Genomic DNA, 20,180 nt, shown 5'->3' with positions numbered 1-20,180 from the left:
TGCGTGCATGCGTGTGTGTGTGTGTGTGTGTGTGTGTGCGCATGCGTGTGTGTGTGTGTGTGTGTGTGTGTGTGTGTGTCTGTGTGTGTGTGTCTGTGTGTGAGTGCGCGCGCTCCCTGTAAAAGTGCTGTATTCTCTTCAGTGGTCTTGATGTGTCTGAGACCCCGCTGGTTTTTATGACTCATTAATGTGAGAGAATGTATCTGCCAGTTTTTACATAAAATGGCAAACTTCTGGTCAAGTGTTCACCTCAAAGAAACATATTCAAATAGCTGTCAAATAAATGAGAACAAAGAGAGAAAATGCGTCTCTGACATTGCAACAAAGCAACAAAGCATGCTGGGAGGAAGAGGAGGACAGGTATAAAGCAAAGACTGAGTTTTGGGGAATTCAGACAAACGTGACACTTTAGGTGGACATGACCTGAGGCATTGTGGGTGCAATGGAACATTTCGATCGCAGGACATCAGGACACATTTGTAGAGAAGACAAGAGACCATGCCACAACAGGGAACGGAGGAGGAAAGGGTTTAGTCTTTGTTTGCTCAACTGCTCTCTTCCTCAGGCATTCAGAACTCTGTCAAAACTGAATGTGCTCCAGATGAAAGGTGAGTTAGACTGAACCACAGTTATCCAGAGGGCAAAGTTTTCATCATCTTCATATATTTTATATCATCATACGGCATTTTTCAAACATTGTCAAAGAACTGGAAAGAAAACCATTGGTAATAAGAATCTTTGTATATGAAAATGTAAATAAAGTAAAGCGCATGTCATATAAAAAGTAAGAAATATGGCTTCAGGATCAGGTACATCTAAAGACAGGCGTAATAGTGTGATCAGCTGAGGAAAGGTTGAGCTCTATCACCTCTTTGTGGTTGTCAGGTTTTACTACAATCATCCTGACAGCACGTTTTTAAAAAGTAGTATTGCAAAAAAATAAAAAAATGCATACTAAAATTGGTGGTGGCAGACAGCCAGAGTTCAGCTCTCCGTGAGGTGTTACAAGACCTCTAGACATGGGGGTCCAAATGCAGCCCAGCCGCAAAAATGTAGTGTCAGAGTAAAAGATGTGAAACACTCCGACTTTAATGTTTAGAAAATAAATAGATTTTGGTCCAACAAAATCCATCATCGATTGCTTTTGTTGTTTAATCTGAATTTAATACCTTACATTTTGGCATCTGAATTCAGCCTATGGAATCTGACCACTTGAATGTCTATTGTTTGAATGTTTTTAATCAAAGGATTTTTTTTTTATTATTCTGAATATGTTAACTTTTAAAAATAAAGGTGGAAATGCGGCATTTAAAATTGAACTAGTTAATTCAGAGGCAAAAAAAAACAGATTCACTGCAGACAAATTCAGTTCTATGGAACATAGATTATCTTTCATAATTTCCATCCATCCATTTTCTACTTCTTATCCTGTTAAAGGTCACGGGGGGCTGGAGCCTATCCCAGCAGCCTTCAGGTGAGAGGCAGGGTTCACCCTGGACAGGTCACCAGTCCATCGCAGGACCAACATACAGAGACAGACAACCATTCACACTCACAGTCACACCTACGGTCAATTTAGAGCATCAATCAGCCTCGTCCCCTCTTGATGTCTTTGGACTGTGGGAGGAAGCTGGAGTACCAGAGAGAACCCACACAGGAACAGGGAGAACATGGAGACTCACACAGAAAGATCCTGTGATGGAGCCAGGACTCGAACCCAAAACCTTCTTGCTGTGAGGCGACAGTGCTGACCACTGCACCACTGTGCCACCTTTCCATAACTTGATTAGCATAATTATTTCCTTGTTTACTATATTCAGCTTCAGTTTAAGTACAGTTTTGTTTTGTTTGGGAGCTAGTAACAAGGAGCAGTAGAATTTTTATGACGTTCTTGTTTTTGATTCAAAAAATAAATCATAAACATTTAATTAAAAGGACATTGGACTCTTGTATCGACCATTTTCCCTATTTAGTATCTGTTACCATTCAAACTGAAGATAGATTCATTTTGACATTTTTTTTCAAACAGGCCTTGAACTCAAAGGAAGGATCCTCATCACCTGACTGATTGTGATGCTGCAAAAGTTCTTGGCGAACTGAAAAAACACCTGATGACTAGAGTTTGAAAGTATTCTTTATTACTTAAATGATACTTACTTCTCGGGTGTATGCCTCTATGAGGTGTGCCTGTCTCAGTGACCTTGGCGCTTGACCGTCAACCACCAATTTTTTTCACATCATTCCAGAGTCCCAGTGGATGTTTGAGCCAAATTTGAAGAAAAAACATTTGTGGTGAGAGAGAGAGAGAGGGAGAGAGAGAGAGGGAGAGGGAGAGAGAGAGGGAGAGAGAGAGCGAGAGGGAGAGAGAGAGAGAGAGAGAGAGAGAGAATGAGAGATCACAATAAAAATTAATCATACAGACAGGCTACAAACTTGTAGCCTCACTTTGGCTGGTGTAGAGGCAGAACAGTAATTGTAGGAGCCAAACTTATGGGTTAAACATTTGCGCAAAGGTGTCCTTATTTCATCGTGTCACACACATCTTGTTAGTGTCGTGCTATCTGGTGTTGACCCTGGAAACACGAAATGGTTTTAACCACTATGATGCCAAACTTTGTCAGTCATGCTAAATTGTGTTTACTGATTTATCAGTGAAAATGGACTTTATTCAGTGATGGGCTTCATGTGTGACGTACATCAGGTTTTCCTGAATCCCAAGGAAAGCTTTAGGTTTCTTGAACACACAGAAAATGATTACCATGTTCTAACAACACGCACTAGCAAAGCGTGTCAATCAGGTCAAAGGTCAGACATCTCAGGAGCCCACAGTAGTAAACTAGGCTCTTCTGATAAAAATCAAGTGAACATTACAACTGCAAGATCAATGGTATCAAGAAAATGCTCTTAATGACTCTAAACATTCATATTCTGTAGACTTAAGATTGTTTACCATTGATGATAAACCCAAGAAAATTGTACAGTTTGAATTCCGACAGAAAATCATGAAGGGCTTGAAAATCATTCATTGACCCAATGATCCCTGGCTGCAGCCCATAGGGCAACCCTTTCTGTTGGGAAGCAATTTAGAACAACTCTCTGTAGTCGGTGTTGTATCTCGATGTCAGAAAACGATGAAGGTTTCAGCCCTTTCTAATTTCTTTGCTGCATTTTGGGGCTTTTGTTGTCCTCTTTTTTCCAGATTGACACCTGTGTTTACTGCAAAAACGTCCCTGAGAACACTAAATATCACCAAGGAGATGTTTACAGAGATGCAAACAACGTCCCCGCGGAGTCTGAACAGCAATAAAAATGACAGGTACAGATGTTTACCAGCCGTCACAGCAGTTGGTTTTTCGTTTTTGCATTTTGGCAGTGATGACACCCATTCATCTTTGTTTAATTCTGTACCAGGCTACCAAGTTACTCAAGAGACTCTGGATAGAGTACCCAGCCAGGAAAACGTTCTACTGGCTCTGAGGGCGATTAATCACACAAAAGTTGAGTTGAGTTTTGAAGCTCCTTAGCAGACTCACGACGGGCAGGTGGATTACTTTCAACTTGTCTCTAGTAATTTAGAATTAACACTTAATTGTTGCAGATTACAGCTACAACTCCAATTGTCTTATTTTCTTTTAGGTCACATCTATTCTAATGTGATGTGGACAGATCAGACTCTGTCACATGCATCCAACTCTAACAGCATCCACTCTTTCCTCATCTACTCCCTCCGGTCAGTAGTTGAGGGGAGATATTAGTTTCTGTATGTTTAAGTGTATCTTAGTTCATGAGTTGGGATTTGGCCTGGAAACTTTTGTGTTTTCTGTGCCATGAGTGCCACATCCCAGTGACCCTGAAATCAAGACAGGACTTGGACTTCAGCCTGCCTGTCTGGGACCCCACAGTAAGACGTAAAACTAGGATTTGATCTGGATTTGCTGCTAACCTGTATTCAGATGTGCTCACGGTGATGCATTCTGCTGCATCTTCAGGTGAATACAGGCGACAGCAGGCACATCATGCCAATCATCACACCCTCTTACCCTCGGCAAAACTCCTAAGCCTACTGATGATCTGTCCTCCATAATACGTCATGTGTTCTTTTGAATCTTTTACATGTTTTAATTGAATTGAAGCCATATTTTGTGCAAAAGAGTTTAAATTCATCTGTGTATCTTCTACTGTTGCAGTCACAGTGAAGTGGAACTCCGCAAACAGGAACAAAAAAAGACGTTCCCATCCGGAGCCTTGTGTCTGCTGGGAAAACTAGTCACCAAGTTGTACCACATTAGTCCTCACTGTATCAAACACTTGTTTTAAAACCCCAAAATGTGAATAGAGGAAACTTGGGGTTTTTTATGTTGTAAAATGCAACCTGTGTATAATTTTTCCAAAAGTTATTGTGTTTTATGTTAATTTTGCTTTCTTTAATTGGTACAAAGATCAGTACATCTGACATCAGGCAGAAGACAGGGGTTCAGTCCCTGAGGAGGGACACAGTGCTGCAGTTCTCTGTTGCTCTTTTGCTGTTTATTTGTTATTTTTATTTAGAAGTCGTTTTTCGATCATGAATATTATTGTTTGGTTTACTTATTACAGATTTTTGCTTTTTGTTCGGATGTGATCTTGATAGAGTTTCGTTATACGTTCCCTCCAGTTTATCTAGGATCATTATATGAAATGTGATGAATGCAAAAGGGGGTTACAGAAGGGCTCAAAATTCACTGGCCTTTGGTGGGCCCTTAAAACCGCATGGGGCTGTGGGAAAAACAAACCACCTCGACGTGCGTGCAACTGCACCTGTACCGTCTGTTGTCGAGTCCGTCCCAAACAAATCACGTGTCTTCACGGTACCCGCCTCTTTGTGAGATTCTCTCGGCGTTGTCACGTTTTGCCAGCTCAACTCGGGCACTCTGTCTGCAAGCGTGCGCTGCTGACGCGGACATGGTGGCATCTGGTGTTGAAGGTGCACAGGAGGAAACACACCCAGCAAGGGAGGAGAGTTAAACTACATGCGAGGAGCCGCTTTCTAATCTCTGATCGCTCGGATTACTCCCTCCGATGGACCTGTCGTCTGTCCGCGGTGTTTGGCCACTATTTTACGCACACTGAAGCACCATTTTTCTGCGCCTACTCGCGCTCCTGGGTTGTGCAGGATGGATTAAACACTCATTACTTTTAGCCTAATTCTGTGCTGTATGAGCAGTTGTGGATTATTGATGGACTCTCATCATGCTTAATGATGATGATCGTTTGCTGCCTGGAGCGCTCCATCGTATGTTGGATTAGGAATCTGCGACTTTCTACCGCCTCTGGATCGAACACCTGTTTATTCACCTGAGACACTTTGACCTGTTTTCTCCTGTTGTTTTGCTGGAATGGAGAGCGATCTAAGACCCAGGCTCTGTTTCCTGACCAAAGGAGAGCGCGGCTATGGGTTTCACCTGCACGGTGAGCGGAATAAAGGCGGACAGTTCATCCGGAGAGTGGAGCCGGGCTCCTCGGCTGAAATGGCCGGGCTTCGAGCCGGGGACAGAGTGGTGGAGGTGAACGGGGAGAATGTGGAGAACGAAAGCCACCATCAAGTGAGTTCCATAAAATCAGAGCAAAGTAGTGTCGTGGTATTTGAGCTAGACAGAGGAACATCAGATCTCTGTGGTACAAAAACTACAGTACGTTCTATACCTGTTGGACCACTTTTCCCTTGCCTGGGGGGGGGGGGGGGGGTGCACTGAAATGGGTCAATGTGAGTCTTGTGTAATGGGAATCACAAGGTGTTTTTGTCAGGCTAACAGGCCACTGATCTACAGACACCACAGTAATATCATTGTAACACTTTGTACAGGTGGTGGACCGGATCCGGGAGGTGGCCCACCGCACCAGGCTCCTGGTTGTGGACAGAGACACTGATGACTACCTACGCAGCTGCGGCCTGGCCTGTACAGAGGATCTGGCCATTGAGATGGGAACCCTCTCCCCGCGCCCCTCACCAGGGCCCACTCCTTCTGCCTCTCCCATACCCAGAGAAATTTCACTCCTATCACCCCAATCCAACCACACACATTCCTTTGCTGCTGCAGACTCACCCACTCACACCATCACGCAAGTCAAGAGGTCCTCAGTGACATCAAGCACAGTAACAGACACAGAGGTAAGTGTGTTAGCTTCGCTACACCAGGCCGGCCATTTCACTCCCATGAAAAACCCAGGCCCTTTGTTGATCAGAGTCTAAAATTGAAGTTGAAAAGAGTAGGAGATCACTTCAGCCGTGTGTCAACATGTTAAGAGCAGAAGTGACGTTGATTTTATACTCTGTTACCTGTAGTCTGCCAAGCACTAATCTGGCTTTGGGCAGTTGGGTGGAGCACTATCTTCCAAGAGTTTGACATCTTCCTCGAACAAGTGGGATTAAACACGGGATTGAATAGTCCAGAACGTCACATAATGGAGGGTGGATGAAATGCATAAACTAAATAAGATTGTTATTTATAAGGTTTAAAGTGATTTCTCATTCTCATTTCTCAATATATTAACTGTGTCTGCTCCTCAAATGGCTCCACTGCGTCATTGGTTTACAAAGCCACTATAGTCTCTTGAGGTGTGATAACACAAAATGGGTATTGTTGTCAAAGAGAGCCGACTCTTTGTGTGTATTGAGTGTTAACACCTCACACACTGCAGGACTTCTGGCATCTTCCCACCTGACTGCAAACACCTGCAACAAAACCCTGCTCAACTGACCATGTTTCCCGAAAAACCTGCAGTACTTATCCAGTCAAACAGAACAGCCATTTTGGAATTGTAATGATTGTGTGTGTGTGTGTGTGTGTGTGTGTGTGTGTGTGTGTGTGTGTGTGTGTGTGTGTGTGTGTGTGTGTGCGTGTGCGTGTGCAGTAGGTGGAGGTGTAAAGCTAATTCTCACTTCAGATGAATTTGCCTCAAACTCTGTGGCTGTTCTTGTTTGGATGCTCTTTTGTCAAACAGAAGGATTTAGACAAAAAGAGGCACCCACCATTTCAACTTCACAAACCAGTTCGAAGGCTTGTAGCTTTGCTGACAAAGACCACAGTCCAAAGTTGATCTCCAATCTACTCTGCACCACTTAGTGTGAGTGGGATTAGTGATGGAGCATGGTGGGACCAAACAGGCATGCAGGGAGGGGTCAGATTGTGAGATATGGCACAATCAAACCTTTCTCATTATCTCTTGCTGTATCTGTCGGTAAATTTGTATTAATCTCGATAGTAAATATTAATCGATTATGTGTTTAAGTATGTTTAAATATATCAGTGTCTTACTAAAGTTTAAGTTGAATTCTCTCAGAAATAAAATAACATAAATTTCCTCTAACACAAGATGGCAGCTGGGTGCAAATGAGCGTGGAACGATGCCTTGTTATTCCATAGAACTTCAGCTAAAACTTTAGTCCTGAGTCTGAAACTTTATTTTTATGTTGTAAAACCGATTTGACTGGGGAAATGACTACGTTTTGAACCATAAAACAAAAGAGTTGAAACAGAAAATTGAAAAATAAGATTTTAATTAGTTTTCTTTTTATTCTTTGAAGTTTGAATGAAAATGAAAGGAAAATCAAAAATTTCTAAGGCATTTAATTTTCATTTTGCTAAAGATCTATAAGGTATTCTTCATGAACTGGCATCAGAGTCTAGTTTCGATGCCAATATCAAACATTTTCTAACGATGCCCGGCACTACTTGAGATGTTCCACTGCTTCTGCTAACCTGAAAGACGAAAACACCAGTTATCCCTGAGAGTAGAGATAACCCAGTAGTTCATGTAGACTTCCATTAGCCTTAGTTTATTATCCATTCTCATCACCAGCGCCAGTCACGCACCCAGTAAAACAATGATACACTTGCAGGACTGATAGTAATCTAAGATTACTCACTCAATCAGAATCAAGCAAGAATTATTTAGAAGCACTGTAAACCAACATAACCCCATCAGACACTTCTCACAGTAGCAGATCAATACGGATGAGAATTTGTTGAGGATCAGCAGTTCGGTCCCAGCTGTGACCTGACATTACTGCTAAAATCAATATGGTCTCTCATCCAAACTTTTTTAATACACACAGAAAAAGTCAACCAAGTGCACGCCTGGATTTCTGAGCAAACAAGTATGATGCAGCAAATCTAAACTTTCCAAAACTCCATTATGACGTCTTAATGTCAGCTGTCTGCAGAACTTGCTCTCAGAGATGTGTTTGGCCTCCAAACATAGGATTGTCAGGACCAGCGGCTCACGTCAAACCGCCATCTGTTTAGCCCGGGGCAGCGTAAATACAGGCTGCCCCTTGGCTGGCCGTCACAGTTCTCTGTCTCAGGTTTAGTCAAAGACTCTGTTATGATACGGAATGATGATTGCCCCTCTACAATATCTGTTACATCACCAACAACAGCGGTTGCAAACCTAACTTTACACATTGAAGTAACTTGTTTTCTATGATGTACATGCACATGGAGCCGGAGTCTGCGGTGTTTTCCCTTTTTTCTGCTCAAATATCCGTATGTATGAATGTTCCTTTCCTTAGCTCTGATGATTCACTTTTTGTTATTTTAGTGATGCATCCTATATTTATTGCATTTGAAACTGACTTTTAATTTCAAGTGTTTGTGGGAAGTTCAGTAATGATCACATCTAAAACTGTTGGCTAACATTTCTAGTCAGTTCAGTGGTTAATCCCAGGCCAACAAACTGTGTGCTTTCCAGTAAACAAAGTCAGGAACATAATCTTTCTCGTCTCCTCACGTCTGTTGTCTGACAGTACTGGCACTCAGAGCATTGGACATGTAAATAAAGACATCATTTTTCAGCATTGCATGACGTTGTGATGGTAGCAGACGCCCATATACAGTCTTATGTAACCACAGCGGTGGCCGCTGTCACATATGCGAAAGTCTGACTCTGTCACACACAATCCTTTCATTAAATCTCCCCATGAGGCTGCTTTCCTGAAAAGGTTTAGGGCAAAAGTTGGAAGCTTATGAATCAGTTGGAGATCATTCTCAGGAAACTATTTTACAAAGGAAATGAAAACAGAAAATCATCCCTGCAAAGTCATTATTAGAAACTAAAGTGGAGAAATCTCTGTAGAGTATGTCTAGTCACATCCATTCATATACAGGCGTCTGTCCGTATCTGAAAGGGCACAATGGTCTTACCCCTTTTGAAAGTCAAATGTGTGCCCCTCAGTTCACTTTCTGTTTGTCAAAAGCTGCACTTTCTACATCTCAAAGGACAATATTGGACTCTTTAGGGTATATTTGACTAAAGTTTACCTGTGAGTACAGAAGTGTTCTCATCTGTTATACCTCCATTACACCCTTATAATTTATATGAGCTATCATATAATACAAGAGTTGTTATTATTCTTATTATTATCATTATTATTAATAAAAGCACATTCTCATTTAAACACCAACAAGATCTTTCATCCTCTCTATATGAAATCCCACATATTAGGTCTTCATTCTGGGAATGTGTGTGTGTGTGTGTGTGTGTGTGTGTGTGTGTGTGTGTGTGTTGGGTGTGTGTGTGTGTGTGTGTGTTGGGTGTCTGTGTGTGCATGCATGGGCCAACATGACGAATATAGTAATCAGGCCTGTGATATAAACAATCACCACAGTGACCTGACCTGTCGCCATCGCAATCTGTTGCCAAGGTTCCATTATAAGGGATATATTCTGCCCAACCAGTTGGCACATATGAACTCTCTCTTCCCATATGTGTGTGTGTGTGTGTGTGTGTGTATGTGTGTGTGTGTGTGTGTGTGTGTTTGTGTGTGTGTGTACGGTGTCTATTGTTGATGGACCAGAAAAGAGACAAATCTGTTTGAAAGCCCTCGGGTCAGCTTAACCATGAAGGTGTACAGTCACATCACTAGACAGGCTCCAACCTTGGCTGCCCTCAGGATGAGGACTAATGCATGGACCTTGCACGCACACACATACACACACACACACACACACACATATACACAAGCACGCACGCCCACACAGCATGTACCTAGCAGTAGGTCAGGCCAGTGAGTCATGATGCAATAGGCCCAATCTTGTCATTGGTCATTAGACTCAGGATTGTTCTTAATGTGTCTCAGCAAGATCTGCTTACCTCCATCTACTAAGCTCTGAGACCCCTGCCTCTTGATGGGTGCTACTTTCACTCCATTAGCTCATTGTGTCAGTTGCCCCTAGGCCATGGGAGTGATGGGAGACAGCTTCCGCTGTTCTGGTGAAGCTTCATACAAACAGTTACTCAAATGTTGACCTGAAGCTTAAACTTCTTTTATCTAAGTGCACGTGGTCGTCTTCCAGCACTGCCATCTTCTTTACTTCTACCATTAAGTCTATTAGTGACAATCCCTCTGGTTAGTAACCAGTGTAGTACTCTAACTGTTACTTTCTTTCCACTGCTGCTCACCTGGGAAACACTGTTCAGGGACACACTGAGAGGAAGCTATGCTGAAATGACTAGAAAGATCCTCTTGATGTGATGAACTAAGACTGACAATTTCAGATTAATGTTTGAACACATGCTGTTTACCCACAACTAAGAAGTTGTGTCCCTCATCATTTACATTGAAAGCACATGTGATGTTGTTTTTTGAACAGTTTCGTACCTCGGATATGGTCCAGTTGAGCACCCGCAAACCCTCTTCATATCGTTAAATGTATGTTTTTTGATTGACTTGAAAGAATCCATAGTCCATTCCAAAACCCATCTGATTTACTTGATTTTGACATAAATCCTTTGAAATCACTGATGTGGACAATAGAAGAGTGTTCAACGATTACTTGATCTAGCAAAATTAGATATAATATCATTATATTAAATGATTGTACAGCCCTAGTCAGTGAAAAAGACCTGTAACAAGTCATTGTGAATGTTGTGATGTTCAGTTTACAAACAGGAAATATAAAGGGATATCTCAGATTTATTGAAGTAGGATGTTGTTCCTCCGCCAAATAAACTCACAAATAAAAGAAAAGAATGTCTGCTATATTTTAAACATGAAGATGCTTTACTTCCACCAACACATATTCCATGGAGGAAACAGAGCAGGGGAGGACTTGAGAGGGGGTCTTCCAATCTCCGGGGCAGAAGTCGTTGAGGCAGTGAAAGAACTCCACAGTGGCAGAGCTCAGGGAGAGGATGAGATCCGCCCTGGAAATCTCAAGGTTCTGGATATTGTAGGGCTGTCTTGGTTGACATGTCTCTGCAACATCGCATGGACATCGGAGGCGGTGCCTTTGGCATGGCAGACCGAGGTGGTGGTCCCCATAAGAAAGAGGATCAGAGGGTGTGTTCCAGCTATCGGGGGATCACACTCCTCAGCCTCCATGGAAAGGTCTATGTCAGGGTACTGGAGAGGAGGTTCAGGGCGATAGTTGAACCTCAGATCGAGGAGGAGCAGTGTGGTTTTTGTCCCAGTCGTGGAACCGTGGATCAGCTCTTTAACCTCGCTAGGGTGCTGGAGGGGGCGTGTGAGTTTGCCCTACCAATCCACGTGTGTTTTGTGGGTTATGACTGTGTTCCCAGGGGGAAGCTTTGGAGGGTACTCCATGAGTACTATTCAGTCTCTGTACCGAAGGAGTGAGAGAAAGGGTTGGACTCCGCCAAGGCTTCCCTTTGTCACCAGTTCTGTTCATAACCTTTGAGGACGGAATTTCTAGGTGCAGCCAGGTGGCAGGTGGGGTCCCTGGGGGGGTGGTCCCTGCCTCAGGTGGAGGAGTTTAAGTATCTCAGGATCTTTCTCATGAGTGAGGGTAGGGTGGACCTACTGGGGCTAAACCAGTATTTTCTGTTGTTATAAATTGGCTGTAAATAGCCAGTTATATTAGTGTCTCTTGAATTATGAGTTTTAGAAACACAAAACAGAACAACATTGTCAGGCACGTATACAGACGTCCGAGCCTCTTCTTTTTCTGCAAAGTAATGGTGGTTGGCATCCATATTTTGCATTACTGCCACCCACTGGAGCTGTAGCCATGAGTCCTCTCCATCTTCTTTCTTTAATTTTTCAGTTTTTCTAAAATTCTACTCCTGAATTTGTTTGTTCCTTCATTTCTCATTGTTTTTCTGCAGGTGGAGCCCTCACCAGAGCCGACGGCTGAGCTCCTTCCTCGGCTGTGCCACCTGATGAAGGGAGAACACGGCTATGGTTTCAACCTGCACAGCAGTAAGAAAAAAGGTGGACAGTTTGTTCGTTCTGTGGACCAGGGCTCCACTGCTGAGAGCTCAGACGTCCGGGCAGGAGACAGGCTGGTGGAGGTACGAACAAAACACGCAAATATGCAAATATGCAGGAAACATGAGGATGAGCGATTGTGTTGGATCTTATTTATTAACAGGTGTTTCTGTGTTGTTTTGGGGACACAGATTGGAATTGAAGACACACCTTATGTTGAGTCCAGGTTTTCTCTAAGACTAAGAACATAACATCTCATAATTCCCCATATTAATCCGGTCTACACACGGATTTGGTGTGATTGGATTAGAGGAGATTAACTGGATTTAAAGTGGCTGGGAGTAGAGATGGTAGAAGTGTGTAAGGAAGAAAGTACAACGTGGGATAATCTTGAATGGAGGAGTTGAGGTTAAACTGGTGTGTGTGTGGTTCCTAATGTGTGTGCTTGTATGAGTATCAGTGTAGAGTTGATGGTGTGTAGAGGCAGGAGGGTGGAGGTCATGCAAATCCATTTCCTTCTACTCAAATCTCAGATTGTATCTTTTTGGTTCTGTGAGGTGAGACTTCATGTAGGTCCTACCTAATCTCTGGCCTGTCTCACTTGTATGTATCTCTCCATCCTCCTCACCCTCATCGCTAAGGTCCTCCTCTTCACCGTCTTCTTTTTCTCCTCCATTTTAGGTAAATGGAGTGAACATCGAAGGCCTTAGGCATTCAGAGGTGGTGGCGCTCATAAGAGCAGCAGGGGAGGAAGTACGCCTCCTACTGGTCGACCAGGAAACAGACGAGCTCTTCCTCAGACTGGGGATCACACCTACCACTGACCGTGTCAAAGGTGATGTAGTACACTGTCACACACTCAGCTCTCGTTACTCTGCTGGCAGAGTATAAAATGGTGTTTCTGTTTGCTCCCTCCTAGAAGGCCATGTGGATGCATCAGCCACGGAGGACACACCCTCCACCTCCTCCTCCTCCTCCTCCTCCACCCCCTCTCCAACCATCACGGATACGCCAATCATACACGTCACGCTGACAGACTCCTCCATCACAAACACCCCCCCAAAAGCACGAGCAAATGGGAGTTCTGCGTCCCAGTCCTCCCGAAGTTCTACCACCCAATCAGAGATCAGTAGTTCTGATATGAGCATCCAGGTGTGTGTGTGTGTGGGGGGGGGGGGGGGGGGGGCAATTTTTCGCGGTTATTACGATCATGGTTTGGGTTGAGTAAAAGAATTAATAGATCAATAAATACAGCTGCAAATGTCCAAGTGTCTTGACTCTGGCTCAAGATGGCATGGATAGTTCATACTTTCAAACATGTATGTTTGCGTGTGTTTAAGGTCCCTGATGATGACGACAGGCGCGTTTCAGACCCTTTCATGGATGGCGGCCTGCGTTTGAGTCCTACAGCTGCTGAGGCTAAACAAAAAGTCATCAGCAGACGCAACAAGAAGAGAGCGCCCCCTATGGACTGGAGCAAGAAACAAGAACTCTTCAGCAACTTCTGACTCTAGCCAATTGTGTCAGAAAGAGTAATAACATTTTCTGTCTTAAATCCTCTCCCTGAGGCATGAGGAAATAAAAAGTCATGTGTTGGAGACGCAGGAAGTGACATTCATAGTCATATTTTTGAATTCTGTTCAGGTAGTCTAGAGATGATTCATGTTGCATCTGTATGGACAAAGACAGTTTCTATGGGTTACACATTATAGCTGACTGCATTAAACGGGGACATTGAAGGCATCAGCTGGGATGGTCTCTACTCAGAGCCTGTCTTTGTAAAGAGAGACACTGTGTCTCTTTATTAAAGTCATACTATTTCAAACAAATACTGTATAGAAGGCTTTTCTTAGGTTTTGGACTGTTATTTGTAGGGACACCAAAAAGCAAAAACTATCGATGCTGCAATCAAAAATATGGTTTATCGGAAGAAAAAGTCATTTCTGATTAAATTCTCGTAAATCCACAAGTTTTGTTTTTATAGCAAAAGCACAAATTTTCCTTGCTTTTGAGTTGAGCCTCTTTTTTTATGCTTAAAGATGCAAAAAAATACAAAGGTTTGGCTTCAGACTGATAAATAGTGTGTTACATCATGAGACTCAAATCAAAAGCAACCAAATGTTCTTGATTTGCGATGGAACATCTTTTGAATTCTTTTTTTTATTACTTGCAATCCACATTTTTGATCGCAGTGTTGAGCATTTTCCACTCAATAGAATGCTTCCACTGCAAATCCGCTCTGATCCACGACACACTGAAGATACAAAAACAACTCTGTGTAATCGCTGTAGGTTTTGTTTTCTTGGGAAGTTGAATAGATGTAAATTTAAATGGATTTTGATGTACAACCATCAGATCGAAACCAAACATTGAATTTTCTGTGTCTGCTATCTTTTTCTTTGCCAGTTAAGTGCAGCATCTCATTTTCAAAGATTGATGGTTTACTGGATAGAAAAACACTCTAATCACTTAGCATAGCTTTAAGAGGAAATTGATCTTAAATGTGCTCATTTCAAACTCCTCACAATGTGAAATAAATGTACAGATTATGTGTAAATTGTCTGAATTGTGAGATTATTGTGTTTTCAAGACTACAGAACAAATTTTAATTATTATACGTTTATAGATTTCATTATTCTAAAGCAGCAGACACAAATTTAAGAAATCAACCAAGGCAGTCTTGGATTGTGTTTTCTTTGTCAAACAACAACAGTACTTGTTTAGGGATGTGAACAGAAGGCCAAACAAGAACACCAACAGAGCAGGAAAATCTTGTTCCTGTGACTACATGAGGTTATACTCACACAATAAATGCATCATTTAGATATTATCTTTAATTCTTGTGCAAGATGTTCGTATATGATGTTGTTCATTTTATCATCATCTACCACATGAACGAGGACCATGATAATCTGACCTCCAGAAACTCCCTCACTCTCTGGTGCACAGGGATATATTAGCATGAAGGAAGTGTGGAGACCTTGTCCTGCCCCAAATTCACCCTAAATCTCGGAGTGATCAATTACTGAAGCCAGATAAAACCCAAAGTGACAACTTGGTTCCAGATCATCTATTCCAGCCTTTGGCGTGACTGAACAGGAGTCAGTGCTCCAGGGAGGGTGGCATGATCAGAAATTCTCCTCAGGTGAAAATGAGGTTAATCCAGAACAATGCTTGAAGAGTAAAAAGGTGCATGTCTCAACGCTCTTGCCTTTTCAGAAGTTGGTGCTGAAACAAACGTGGAGGGTGTCTCAAACAACGTCAGGTAGACCCTCCACAATGATGTCTGTGAGGAGGTTTAACACATGCAGCTCCAGGTCTTAATACAGCAGAGTTCTTGACTGGCTTGTTCTAACATATATAGGCCAGACTTTAGACAGCAGCCTGATCAAACACAACAGACAAGAAATACAATCCACGGGTGTTAACCCAGTTGCTCCAGTCCTGCTCACACGAAAGTGTAAGAATAATCCTGTCTGGGTTCTAATTCAATGAAATCCAGGCTGAGGTGAAGTCTTTCCTACAGCGGCGTGAAATAAAAAAAAAAAAAAAGAGTGGTATACCAATAGAATTCTTAGTGGATTGTTTTTCTGCACACTTCAGAAAAATACCTATAACAGTTGTCATATTCATTGGAGTATTTCAGCTGCAAGTTTGGCTGTGAGCGCCCTCTTGTGGGCCAAGCCATGCTTTCAAGTTGAAGCTCACGGCTTGCAAGGAATTTTTTTTTTTTTCAGAGACGTCTAAAAAATATGGTGGAAATGGTATGTTTCAGTCAGAATCAAATCATATCTTTTCTTCAGATCTTTTTATTTACTCCCAAGCAAGAAGGTTCCAGGTTTGAGTCCCGCCTCGGGCACGGCATCTTTCTGTGTGGAGTTTCCATGTTCTCCCTGTTCCTGTGTGGGTTATCTGGTTCTCCAGCTTCCTCCCACAATGGGGTCAGGATAGGCTCCAGCCCTCCCCTCCCCCCTGCGACCCCTAACAGGAATAAGCGGAAGAAGATGGATGTATGTATGTATGTATGTATATATGTGTGTGTGTGTGTGTGTGCGCGCGCGTGTGTGTGTGTGTGTGTGTGTGTGTGTGTGTGTGTGTGTGTGTGTGTGTGTGTGTGTGTGATGGGTTATGGTTTCTTCCCTTCCTTTAGTTCCTTTTTCTCCATGAGTTGGTTGTCATTACTTGTTACTTGTCCAGCTCTGTGATGTCTTTGACGGACAGCACTTTGGCCTCCTCTGGTGATCTCTTTAATTTAATGTATACTCTGCAGTTTGAAGTCCATGTTGACTGGATCTTGTTTTGTTTCCGTAGAATCCTTGCTTGCTTTGCGATGCCAGGGTTTTTTCATGAAGTGATTGTTCAGACAGACATTTGATCCTCTCTGCTTCCTTCCCTGTTAAGGCAGTGCTGCTTTGTACTTTCTGCTCTCAAAACATAGTATTATGGCAGGTTTAACATTTTTGTATCTTTGGGGAGAGGATGACCTCAAGCTCATTGCTGTCTGCATTTATCCCCTTGCTGCCGAAGAGTGATCAGGCTCAGTGACCTCTCTGTCTCCTGCTGCAGCCCTGGTGCATGACCTGGGCTTTGTGTCCAGGCCACTGACAATCAGGTTATTCATCCTGGAATATTGTTCCAAGTCCGCCACCCGACCTTCCAGCATTGATATCCTTTCATCTTTTACATCATTTTGTTTTTTAAGTTCCTTTATTATCACTTTTTGTTGTTTTGAGATATTTACTAATTTCCCCTGACATTATGTACACTAATTCCTCATCTGGGGTAGTTGCCTTTTTTGGAGTCATCCTTTCTTTTCAGTAAGAGCCCAAATAGTCTGCAGGAAGTCCACAACACAGTTTTGTTTGTCGCTAGGTTACTAGCAGCAACACAGGAGCACCAATGTGTAGCCAAGCTTGGCTACACATTGGTGCTAACCAGCCGACTGTCTTGCCATCTTTGTTTTATTCGGTATTCCGGGGCAAAGACCCTATTGAGTTTGCTCGACACACTTGCCTCTTCAAAGCTTAATTGGACCCCCTAAATGCGCTCAAAAACTCACCAAATTTGGTACACACATCTGCTGCAGCGAAAAATTTGATATTTAAAAAAAAGACATTTTGTGTATTTTTTTATTCATCACCACATGTCGTGCCTATAAAGTTCTATATCTACACTTCCATCAGGACGCGTCCACTCTGCGTCATTATGTGTCCAGATGTCCATAAGTGTGCTACAAATTATCTCGATGCAACGATTGAATCTCTGCAATAATTGAATAATTAGAATAAGTATCTTCACTTCATTTCACAATCCAGTGATTTGGAATTTTGTGCTCTTACTCGATTCACACCATGATAAATGAATGTGGAGAGAAGCTGATTTCCCCTGACGTCCCCGACGCGTTGCTCAGCTCTCACATTCACGCGCTAAAAACCCACGTGTCTGATACGGTATTTGACGTTCAACCTTAAACATAGAAAATAAAAGGTGTTAGATAAAAGTTGGTAAAAAAAAAAATTTGCATAAAAGGAGGAAAAATACAGGCTGCACGGTGGTGCAGTGGTCAGCGCTGTCGCCTCACAGCAAGAAGGTTCCAGGTTTGAGCCCCGGCTCGGGCATGGGATCTTTCTGTGTGGAGTCTCCATGTTCTCCCTGTTCCTGTGTGGGTTCTCTCTGGTACTCCAGCTTCCTCCCACAGTCTAAAGACATCAAGAGGGGACGAGGCTGATTGATACTCTAAATTGACCGTAGGTGTGACTGTGAGTGTGAATGGTTGTCTGTCTCTATGTGTTGGCCCTGTGATGGACTGGTGACCTGTCCAGGGTGAACCCCGCTGCTCGCCCGTTGAGGCTGGGATAGGCTCCAGGCCCCCCGCAACCCTTAATGTAGGAATAAGCAGAAGAAAATGGATGGAGGAAAAATAAGCTGTGTCCCCACCTCATGTGTTCGAAATACCCTCAACTAGGACGTTGTTGTTGTGACCGTTCAAAAACTAAGCGAGGGTCATAATAACTTGTCAGCAGATGCTCAGACCAGACAAAACCTTTAGTTTCCAAACTGAATTTGAATATGCAAATCCCAGTGGGCGTTAAGCGGGACGTTAGGGACAGAATTAGCCAAAAGTTTTGTTGTTGTTGCTTTTTTTTTCTTTTATTGCTTAATTGATAAATTAACTGAAATTCTCTTCATGGCATCAAACCCGGATCATCTGTTTTGTTTTATTCTTGTGTGCGGTGATGTGTTTGAGGTCAGATATTATCGCTGCTATTGGCTACAAATGAGCAGCGCTATCATGTTTTATTTTTATTTAAGTAAATATACCGAAATACATCCAGTGTGACACAAAAACGGATGCAATTCAGTCTTTTAAGAAAATTTAATTTTTTTAAATTAGTAAAGCTGATTTTTTGATCATATTACAATGGCATCACTTTTATTGTAGATAAAACAACGTGTTTATCAAGCAAAGACAGATCTGTTTGACATATTTATGAATTCTATTGTTGTTGTTGTTGTCATAAGGATTTTTTTTAGGGTTCTGGATGCTAAATGTCAACACCCATAAGGGGCAAATCTGCTGACAATTAAGGTGATTTTCCTCAAGTTAACCGATGTCATTCTTTACAATCAAAAGTGGGGTGTTACTGTCAGGAGTGCAACATATTAAGCAAAAACAAAGCGTCTAATTAACAAATGCAAAGACAATATCAATGACGTTGTAGTAAATACGTTAAAACTTTCTATATCGTAATCATATTATTATTGGGGATACTTTTGCCATGATAAAATGCTATAAAACTAATGGTATCAAGAGGCTTCTCTTTATCAAAGGTGATGTAAGTACTTTAAAGAAAAGCTTTTTAATGTTGAGTGAAAAAGTTTTAAACGCTCCGCATTGACAGCCATGCTGATACTGAGTCTTCCGTCAGTCATGAGGGTCCTCAACTCTGCAGTAAACAGAAAAGGAAATTTTCCAGTGTCCCGGTCCCAAATTCAGCCAATCAGGAGAGAGGACTCCACTAAATTCATTTACAGTTTAATGCGCAGTGGAGGGGCTAGGAGCGCCCCCGCTACTGACCAAACACTCCAGCAGTGACGCCTGACTGAATGTAGAGCCAACCAACATTTATTTCAACCAAGTGGAAATCACAAACTGCACCTTTACATATAAAACTGGTGTTGGTGGTTCATGTGTGAGTGTGTCTTTCCCCAGTGTTTTGAAATTTAAAAAAATACATCACTTTTTTTCCCCAAATTTAGAATGTTCACATGTATTTTTCAATATATAAAAATGCGAAGATCTCATTAAAACACTATCGGTCAAATCAGTAAGAATATAGAAACAAATCCTTATTCCTAAATCTCTGTTTTAAAGCTAAATTAGAGTATAAGAAATGTAAAATATGCAGCCCATCAAACCAGCTGAACTAGCTCAACTGTGCAGTGCACACGCAATGAAATCAGTGATAAAAGCTGTCGCAGTTTCCAGAAATGGAGAAGAAAACGATATCTTGGATCACTTTAATTAAAATCTACTTACAACCTGATAACTACCTCATTATATACATAATCTAGTTTCCTCCTCCTCTACGGGAATTAAATATGTTGGGCTGAACTTTAAAATCAAAAAAGAGAAGCAATTAAAAAAGATTCAATTTTGAAAAATAGGCCAATTGACTTATTTGTTACGTACAGCTGGAAAAGAGAGTGTATTCTTATCATCATTCATCAGCAGCACCCCATCCTCGTAACCCGCAACTTCTTGTCAGGAAGGCACACTGACAGTAATTATTCAGCTGTCTGATTAACTGGTATATGTTCTCTGGGAAACTTCGCCGGAGTCTCCTGTGATTGGCTGCCGCCTGTAGCCGGCTGGATAACAGTCGCCGCAGAGACAGAAAGAGGGTTCAGGCTGATAAAGAGGAGCGTCATTGCTGATCCACCAGGAGAGGAAAAGTGAAATCGCGCCGTC

At 42.3% G+C, this 20,180-nt stretch overlaps 1 protein-coding gene across 2 annotated transcripts; it reads left to right on the top strand.

The window, feature by feature from the left end:
• The first annotated feature begins 4,900 nt into the window (after nucleotides 1-4,900).
• On the top strand, nucleotides 4,901-14,937 carry LOC147257133 (Na(+)/H(+) exchange regulatory cofactor NHE-RF2-like). 2 transcript variants are annotated; one of them, XM_086210940.1, is made up of 6 exons: nucleotides 4,901-5,582; nucleotides 5,843-6,148; nucleotides 12,106-12,291; nucleotides 12,890-13,043; nucleotides 13,131-13,360; nucleotides 13,549-14,937. In XM_086210940.1, exons 1-6 carry the CDS (start codon nucleotides 5,376-5,378, stop codon nucleotides 13,714-13,716), a joined length of 1,251 nt encoding a protein of 416 aa, XP_086067066.1. In that variant the 5' UTR covers nucleotides 4,901-5,375; the 3' UTR covers nucleotides 13,717-14,937. The 2 variants fall into 2 exon arrangements, with proteins under 2 accessions (XP_086067066.1, XP_086067065.1); XM_086210939.1 differs by having other exon boundaries at nucleotides 13,128-13,360; nucleotides 13,549-14,932.
• Nucleotides 14,938-20,180: the final 5,243 nt, after the last annotated feature.

The sequence above is a fragment of the Aulostomus chinensis genome, chromosome 8 (assembly GCF_037954235.1).
Source record: "Aulostomus chinensis isolate RoL2024-O1b breed Wild chromosome 8, RoL_Achi_v1.0, whole genome shotgun sequence".
Classification (NCBI taxonomy): Eukaryota; Metazoa; Chordata; class Actinopteri; order Syngnathiformes; family Aulostomidae; genus Aulostomus; species Aulostomus chinensis.
The sequence above is the reverse complement of the archived record's forward strand: the minus strand, read 5'-3'. Positions and strand labels throughout refer to the sequence as shown.